This window comes from Temnothorax nylanderi, unplaced genomic scaffold (genome assembly GCF_030848795.1).
Source record: "Temnothorax nylanderi isolate EJ_2023f unplaced genomic scaffold, tnyl_v1.0 TNYL_tig1316_pilon, whole genome shotgun sequence".
Classification (NCBI taxonomy): domain Eukaryota; kingdom Metazoa; phylum Arthropoda; class Insecta; order Hymenoptera; family Formicidae; genus Temnothorax; species Temnothorax nylanderi.
Genome location: NW_027250378.1, coordinates 6,557 through 16,161, shown reverse-complemented (window position 1 = coordinate 16,161; position 9,605 = coordinate 6,557). Strand labels below are relative to the sequence as shown.

The 9,605-nt window shown below is 31.6% G+C and overlaps 1 protein-coding gene across 2 annotated transcripts; it reads right to left on the bottom strand.

Annotated features, from left to right (window-relative positions):
• Positions 1-478: 478 nt before the first annotated feature.
• On the bottom strand, positions 479-2,370 carry LOC139787180 (probable ATP-dependent RNA helicase DHX37). Of its 2 annotated transcripts, XM_071726273.1 has the most exons (4): positions 2,029-2,370; positions 1,476-1,952; positions 1,299-1,396; positions 479-631 (listed from the first exon to the last, which is right to left on the bottom strand). In XM_071726273.1, the coding sequence occupies exons 2-4, from the start codon at positions 1,676-1,678 to the stop codon at positions 552-554; spliced, it is 381 nt and encodes a 126-aa protein (XP_071582374.1). In that variant the 5' UTR covers positions 1,679-1,952; positions 2,029-2,370; the 3' UTR covers positions 479-551. The 2 variants fall into 2 exon arrangements, 1 of the variants encoding a protein (XP_071582374.1); XR_011722545.1 differs by having other exon boundaries at positions 479-1,687; positions 1,751-1,952; positions 2,029-2,359.
• Between the last annotated feature and the right edge of the window lie 7,235 nt (positions 2,371-9,605).

The following is a 9,605-nucleotide window of genomic DNA, read 5'->3' as shown; positions in this document are numbered from 1 at the left end:
GGTACGTGATTATAAATGCATACTGATTATAAAGAGTAATGCATGCTGAACACGAATCCAGTGTAGATATCTACCCTAAGAGCAAAAAGTCGACTTTAAGTCGACTTGAAGTCGACTTCTACCGAAACTGACTTGGCAGAGAAGTCGACATTTTTAAGGACGAAAGTCGACTTGAAGTCGACTTGAAGTCGGCGAATGTCGCAAAAACCACCGACTTAAAGTCGACTTCCCGTCATGATGAAAAGTCGACTTCCCGCCAACTTTTAAAGTCGATAAAATAAACCGCCGCGTACGTCTGGAGGTCGATTGTGTATCTTGAAACGAGGTAAAAATAACAAAAGTTAACAGATTTTATTAGATTTTGATAAATAAAATCGTAGATACGCTAATGAATTTTCTCACTTTTGTAATTTTTACCTCATTATTTCAAGATACACAATCGACCCCTTGCTGGAGGGCTAAAACTGATGCATTTCGATTTTTTTTCATATATAAAATAATTTAATTATCTAAAAAACTGTATAATTACAATCCTAATGTTTTATTCTTAATTACAAAGGCGGCCATATCTGTGCCACTTCTGCGTGCGCGGATTCCGGCAGCCACTTCTGGTAAGCTGACAATAACAGAACTAAAATTAAAACATTCCAGCGTTAATCGCGAAACAATATGCAAAATTAGCTATATAAATATATATCATATTATTATCATAATGTTGTAAATATATAATAATATTATATATATATATATATATATATATATATATATATATATTATTATAAATATATAATATCCACAGACTTTTATACTAGACCACTAACATCTATGGACGCACTGCCGAAAAGCTGATGCGAGTGCAAGGTGCAAGTGTTAGTGAAGGGTGCGGCCATATTGAATTAACAATAAGTCACTATCGGGTGTTCAGTTGCTCATGATGTGCGTTTATCTGCATTCGTTATTACAGTACATAACGAAGCAGGCGAATGTTTTTGTGTTAAATATTGGTACATGTTATCAATAAGTTTGTAAGTCATGCCTTCGACGTGTAGCGTACTTGGATGCCGAAATCGAACCACTACTCCTGTAGTATTAAACCCTTTCTTTTGGACATTCTGTATATGCCAGACTATTGTATAGAAATCTTGTATAAAACCACTTGTATAGAATAGTAGTATAGCATATCTTGACTAAAATCAACATGGCGGCAAGCATCACGGGCGAGATGTCTGTCAGCGGTCTAGTATTGTATAGAAGTCTATGATAATATCTAAATATTATTTTATAAATTAAAATCTCACATTTTTTATCTGAACCCCAGATTTCTAGCAGTTTGTGTTTGGACACGACTCCCTGCGACTGCAGCGTTTGTACTATTGCTTGAGTGCGTGGTATCAACCTGAAAAAATCGTATTGAATTGATGTAATCTATTCGATGAATCAACGTGAAATCAAAAGGAGATAGAATAACGATTTACCTGGCCCATGACTTGGTGATGCTCCCAGGTGTCGTCAGCAGCGACGGGACAAATCGTTTCAGCTTAGGGCACACTTGACCTTCCAAGAAGAAATACGCTAACCACTTGACACCGTCCACGGATGCTCTATATCCATCGATGGTAGTGCCCATTCGGCCTTTCCGAATGTACCAGACACACGGCAAATGATCTTCCCGGTTCATTGATTATATCTATAAATATCTTTATAAATAAGTAGGAAAAACATTATAAAGCAACAATTGTGATAAAAATACCTTGGCGGTGGATCAACCAATGGTTCAATAAGATGGCATAGCATGGGCGAATTTCGGCAATCATTCGGGTTCTATCATCGTGACACCTCGCATGTACATCTTATTCGTTTCGTACACCTCTTTATAAACCACCTATTCCGGACTGATTTTCCGTAGAACGCACGAAGAATGCATGAACACAGGTTCCTTCATTTCTGGTGTTCTGAAAGATGATACAGAATGGAGAGGTCGCATTCAATAGGTCTTAATTATCGATGATAATTAATAACACACCATACCTAACCTGTAAGCATGTTTCCACTTGGCCTTATCCTGATCCTTTTTTACCTCGTCGGGCAAAACCTTTCTCGCGACTTGATCCGCCATACCTGCAAGAACTATCTGGCGTCTTATCGTGTCCTGTCTCGCGGCACGTATTCCTCGCACTCGCGTAAACTCTGGTCCACTCATCTGGTCCTCCAGCCTCCTCGAGATTCGCCGCCATATTGATGATGCATGACGCGCCGCTTGACTGTTTTCCGTCTTTTTATAAGTCGACTATTTAAAAGTCGACTTTTAGTCGACTTTCCGCCATTTTTAGAAGTCGACTATTTAGAAGTCGACTTTTCGCCATTTTTAGAAGTCGACTAGAAGTCGACTTATAAAAGTCGACTTGCCGTCGACTTTCCGTCAACTGTGCTCTTAGGGTAATATTTCATGGGCGATCAAACCTGAAACTGATTTACCCCGGGGGGGGGGGGTGACGGTTAAACCTCGGCATTTTTAAGATTTCAATTTTTCCAGCGTTGTCGTTTTTGCTCTATACCGGTTAAGGACGTTCTCCGGTTCTTATACTAGAGAAAATCGATTTTCTTTAGATTTTCTTGAAACTGTGAATATACGTTAATTTAGGTGTGCTTTATGCGTGGTATAAATTTCAGTACCTTTTCCGGTATAAAAAATCAAGATACTGAGCCTCAAAGTTTCAATTTTTACCAAAAAAATTTTTTAATTTAATTTTTTTTTAATTTTGGCATTTTTTCCTTATAGAACTCGACGAGAGGAGCAACTTTGGTCCTTTTGACCAACCTCGTATCTCTTACCGTTTGGCCTGGAAAACCTTTTCATTAGTAAAAGTTGAAACTTTGAGGCTCAGTATCTTTATTTTTTATACCGGAAGAGGTACTGAAATTTATACCACGCATAAAGCACACCTCAATTAACGTATATTCACAGTTTCAAGAAAATCTAAAGAAAATCGATTTTCTCTAGTATAAGAACCGGAGAACGTCTTTAAACGAAGCGACGTAGATAAAAATTTCCTATATAAATTTTGTAGCTAAAGGTTCACTCTTTACAGTGGTATACCACATTTAACTTATTAATTAAATTATTTATTTTGTTGTTAAAAATCGGTACCGAAAAAAAACTGACGGTTTAGCCCCGGTCTCCCCTATTTATTTTACTAGGTGACGAAGGTGGTTTTTAAGGTAAAAAAATCGAAAATTTTTGTGAAAAAATTTTAGAAAAATTTATTTCTTATTACATACTTATTACGTATTACTATGCTCCTCATTATTATTATTATTATTCTCCTTATTATTATTCTCCTCAGAAGAAGAACTGTTGCCATCAAAATATTCTTGCTCGACACATACTATGGCATTCTGAACACGTGGCCGCAAACTATACGCTATCGTGCTCACTATTGCATTTACAAGTACAGATATAATTCGAAAAAAATGTATATTGAACTGTTTTGACCTCACTATGCACTATCACTTATAATATCACTTCTAATTAAAAATGTTTATCCGAAGCAAACCGACGCTTAGTACACAACAGGGTCAGAATGACCCTGCACCGACTTTGAATAATGCCCAACGCCTACGCCTGTTGCGCTGTACAAAGGGAGCATCTTAACGTATAGTTAGTACCCCAAACTACAGCTAGAGGGCCTCAGGCCCGCTAATTTTCAAAATGCTTTCAAGATATTTACGATAAAACTCGAGGTAAGGGTCAAATTGACCCTGTGTGTTCTCCGAGGGTTAAATTACATTTTGTGAGCGCACTTAACTTTGAAAAATTGCACAAATGTAAAAATTAATATTATTAATCGATTTCTTTCATTATTCTATATATATATATATATATATATATATGAAAGTATAATCTTATTTCAAGACTGTCACTAAAAGAATATATAAAATTGTATTTAAGACGGTCTTATAAATAATGTCTTAAGATGCTATGATAATAAAGCTCCTTTTCTTTAAGAATTTTCTGAGATATTTTAAATATCATAATATTTTAATATAAAATATGAAATATCTAGTAAAGTATTTACTTTTTGATGATTTTTCCTTGATAATTTTATATGTAGAAAAATAAAAGGAATCAAATGTTGTAAAAGAAAATAGAAAAAAACATTTTTGCTTTTAAGTTGCATTTTGTGGGAGCACTTAACTTTAAAAAATTATGGACGACGCGAGGCAGACGACTCAGGGCGGACGACCTGTATGTTTCTGCAACACTCTATACAGATTCCCCAAAATTTTAAACGGCTATAACTCCAGAACAAATTAACTAAATATTAAAGAATAGTATATAAAATAGGTAGAAAAGATTAAAGAATATAACAGAATTAGAAATTTACACATTGCTTCTTCAACATTTTATTATGTTGAATATACATGACTAAATATAAAGCCATATATAATAACATATGACATTATATTACAACATGTATGGTATGACACATTAGAGATATAATTAGACATATAATCATATATAAACTATATATAATAATATATATTTATATGCGACCATATATGAAAATTTTTGTTCGAAAATCTTGAAATAAGATCCGACTATGAATACTGGTTTAAGGTTCACTAGGAAAAATAAATTAGTGTCTCCAACCAAACCGTTTAGTTATAACATTTTTTAACAGCAACCAAATATCTTGTTTTCCATAACAAAATATTTAGTTATTTCTGCTAAATACACTTTTCTGATTTGTTCTGTGGACCAAATGATTTTGTTCTTAGACCTCACATACAACAATTAAGCATTTTAGTTACTTTACCCGCAGAAACTACATAATAATGAAATCTTCTGTTACATAAGCTAAAATAATGCCCAATAAGTACAATTTCGTCTTTCTATGCATTAAAATTTAGATTTTATACACTATTTTATATATTAACAAAACATTATAGTAGTTTTAACAAAACTGCCTTGTCCTTCTAGCCAAATGATTTGGTATATTTTATACACAAGGGCGCCGTTGTTCACGTCTAGATGGTGCTGGAAACAAACGGTATCAGATAATAGCGTGGTTAGCCCGCGTTTCTGCATGCCATTTTATTTTTCTTCTGGCTCTGCGTGATGCCTATTGTTGTGAGACTTATAAGTGAGACTTATTGTTGTGAGATTTATAACTTCATGTACGTGCAGTGAGATTGTTTCGTGTTTAATGAAAACATCTTCGTATATAAGTATACCTCGGAAAAAAACCAAATGGTAGTATCATTAATTTTATCTCACAAAATTGTCTCACAAAAATTGTCTCACAAAATTGTCTGACAAAAATTGTCACACAAAATTGTCTCACAAAAATTGTCTCACAAAAATTGTCTCACAGAATTGTCTCACAAAAATTGTCTCACAAAATTATTAAATTACAAAATTGTTACTTTATTCAATCCAAGTGATATCTATCTTAACAAAATTATTAAAAACAGAAGTCGTTTTTGTTCGACCCAACTGGCCTAATAATTAATATATTTAAACTCACAACGTTTCGAAAAATTATCTCACAAAATTGTCTCACAAAAATTGTCTCACAAAATTGTCTCACAAAAATTGTCTCACAAAATTATTAAAATACAAAATTGTTACTTTATTCAATCCAAGTGATATCTATCTCGAAAAAACCTAAATAACAAGTGGTATCTATTTAAAAAAAAAATATGTGAAATTTTTTAATACTGCGCCAATTACAAAGAGAGAATATATATATATATATATATACCTTAACAAAATTATTATTATATCACGAAATTGCGTTACCAAACTCAATCCAAGTGATATATATATTTCAAAAAAATATATGAAATCTTTAAATTACGCCAACTACAAAGAGAATATTATATTGCTTTGAAAAATAATTGTAGTGCAACTACTCTTAAAAAATAAAACAAAATTGTGTTACCTAACTCAACCCAAGTGGTATGTATCTTTGTATTCCTAAGGATCTTTCTATCAACCCAAGTGGTAGTAGTTTTAATTCTCCTTGATAAAATTATAATATTACAAAGAATCGTTTAATCATTTTAATCACAAAGAATTAAAGAGGTAACATTATAAAATAAAAATATTTAATTAAAATAAAATAAATAAATTTTTCTTGTAAAAAACTTGGCGCTGCTTTTTCAAGGTTAATCCAGACAAACTTGCATAGGTGCATAAGCATATGCATAAAGAGATGGATTGGTCTATTTTCTTTTGCACATATATCTGAACCAATCAATTTCTTACGCTTATGTTTATGCGCGATGCAAATTTGTCTGGATAGACTTTAAAAAAGCAGCGCCAAGTTTTTTACAAGAAAAATTTATTTATTTTATTTTAATTAAATATTTTTATTTTATAATGTTACCTCTTTAATTCTTTGTGATTAAAATGATTAAACGATTCTTTGTAATATTATAATTTTATCAAGGAGAATTAAAACTACTACCACTTGGGTTGATAGAAAGATCCTTAGGAATACAAAGATACATACCACTTGGGTTGAGTTAGGTAACACAATTTTGTTTTATTTTTTAAGAGTAGTTGCACTACAATTATTTTTCAAAGCAATATAATATTCTCTTTGTAGTTGGCGTAATTTAAAGATTTCATATATTTTTTTGAAATATATATATCACTTGGATTGAGTTTGGTAACGCAATTTCGTGATATAATAATAATTTTGTTAAGGTATATATATATATATATATATTCTCTCTTTGTAATTGGCGCAGTATTAAAAAATTTCACATATTTTTTTTTTAAATAGATACCACTTGTTATTTAGGTTTTTTCGAGATAGATATCACTTGGATTGAATAAAGTAACAATTTTGTATTTTAATAATTTTGTGAGACAATTTTTGTGAGACAATTTTGTGAGACAATTTTTGTGAGACAATTTTGTGAGATAATTTTTCGAAACGTTGTGAGTTTAAATATATTAATTATTAGGCCAGTTGGGTCGAACAAAAACGACTTCTGTTTTTAATAATTTTGTTAAGATAGATATCACTTGGATTGAATAAAGTAACAATTTTGTAATTTAATAATTTTGTGAGACAATTTTTGTGAGACAATTCTGTGAGACAATTTTTGTGAGACAATTTTTGTGAGACAATTTTGTGTGACAATTTTTGTCAGACAATTTTGTGAGACAATTTTTGTGAGACAATTTTGTGAGATAAAATTAATGATACTACCATTTGGTTTTTTTCCGAGGTAACAACCACGCGTATACTTGGCGCCCTTTTTTTACCTTTTTTGAAAAAGGTAATTTTGTACTGATATCATGCATTTTGTAGTGTTACGCATCCTCTTCTAAAAAGGGCATGTCATCCATACTCGAATCTATCGAAATATTATTGTCGCTTTTCCGCAATGCGGATTAGTTCTCTTGTGCTTACTTCAGGACCGGCTGTCATGGCATATTTTGACAGTTGTGTGGTTAATAGTGTAATAGTAACAGTGAAATATTAAAGTTAAATAGCGCGCGCGTCTATATAATATCTAGTCTTATAAAGAGTATATCTTACAAACAGTATGTACAGATTGTAAAGCTAAAGGTGTTACAGGCTATTATTTCTAAGGAAACAAAAATTTCATAATTTGCTTAGTTTTAGAAATAATAGTTTGTAACACCTTTAGTTTTATACCCTGTATATATTTTGCGATATAAGACAATCGCATTCTAACGTGATTAATGCTAATAAAGTGAAAAAATTTCACTACCACTCTCATCGTCTTTTATAATTAAAATATAATCATTGATATGTAAATTAATAAATGAGAGACATGTTGATGCCACATAAAAAATATGTAATAAAATACAATTGAATTTGGTTTAGAATATCACTGCTAATCATGAAAATACATTGCTGGACATTGTTTTTATGTAAAATGTGTATCTATATTTGATAATAGTTGCTTAATTTTTATTATCAACTTTTTGTAAAAATAATATATAAATATTTCTAGCACCTGTAGGCCATCGTTCTTCTTTCGTAATCATTTTTTGTTTCTCATCAATTTTAGTCCAAGATGTCCCTTCTCTACACATACTTGTATAATCGCCATTCTCAATACATGAACCATCATGAAATATAGCATTCATTACTTTATATTGCTGTTTAGCTATTGATACTTTAGCTGTTGATATGCCATTTAAATTAAATTTCTGTGGTATTTTTATTACTTTATTATCTTGTAATGAAAACAAAATTAAATGAATAATAACCATTTCTTTTGTCAACGTTAATTCATTTTTAAACATTATATCATTTCCTGCACAATGTTCGCATGATTTGTCATGTGATTGACACCAATGTGAAAATGTAGTCTTTAATAAATCATTAAGATCACATTTTTTCTTCAAATTTTTAATAGAAATTGGGACAACTATATTGTTATCAGTAATAATAACTTTTGTATTACCACATGATTTGCACCGACTAGTACAAGTAACTTGATGCTCTACCAGATTTCTTACATAACCATATTTTGTACAAATAGCAGTAAGAAATTCGACGGCATCTCGTTTAATCGAAAAGTATTCTTCTAAACTTTTCCGTATTGCATCAGTGTTCAAATTTTCCATATTACTTTCATATCGCTGTGCTAATTTACTTAAATCATCTTGTTTCTTAATATTAAGCAATTTTTTTCTAATAATACTTAAATGCAACAAGCATTGTAATACTGCATTTGCACAGTGCGAATCTTTATCTGTATTTTGAAAAGCACGTATCTCCCAAGCAGTACTTTGTCGAGCTTCTTGATGTGACTCTTGAACGGAAGCAATGCTTTTCGACAATGCCCACGGAACATCTTTTACTTTTCGAAAACGTTGTTTTGAAATAGTAATCATTTGTGCTTGTGGTATAAATTGTTGTCTTAGCCGATTATATTCGGTAATAGCTCTATCACTAGCTGTTACAGATAACGGATCAAAATTAATTAAATGCAATCCATCCAGAGATGTTACTCGGGATAACGCAACATATGCTTGACCATGACTAAATACAGAATTACCTATATCTATAACAGCGTTTTGCAAGCTTAATCCTTGGCTTTTATGAATGGTGATGCCATAACTCAAACATAATGGAAATTGTTTTCTAACAACATACGCTTTATCCATATCCATTACTTGAAACTTGACACTTACTCTTTCAATAAAATACTCCAAACCAGACGGTAAAAGAAGTTTTATCTTTTCTACATAATCAGTATCCTGCACAACAGAAATAACTGTAGCAATTGTACCATTTACAAGGCCCAAAGTGACATCAATATTGCGTCTTATCATGACTTTAGCTCCAATTTTAATTGTAATTTGTCTCGAAAGTCCAGCTGTTCTAGTATTATCTTCATCATTATCCGTTAATTTTTTTACTACTTTCTTTCGTATATATCTATCACATTCATACGTATCTTCAGCAATTAATAATATTTCTTTTGAATCAATACGACTTAACATTGCAGTGTTAAGAACATCGCACATATGACAAGTAGGCAGTAAACAAACGGTATCAGATGGCAAATTATCAATAAAATTACATAATTCGTATAATCTTGTTTCG

Excerpts from the sequence above, each read along its gene's own strand:
- LOC139787180 (XM_071726273.1), bottom strand. The coding sequence starts at position 1,678 with ATGAACCGGGAAGATCATTTGCCGTGTGTCTGGTACATTCGGAAAGGC. Across the intron at positions 1,397-1,475 it reads ATCACCAAGTCATGGGCCAG|GTTGATACCACGCACTCAAG; the intron begins GTAAATCGTTAT and ends CGATTTTTTCAG. Across the intron at positions 632-1,298 it reads CTGGGGTTCAGATAAAAAAT|TTCTGTTATTGTCAGCTTAC; the intron begins GTGAGATTTTAA and ends TTTTAATTTTAG.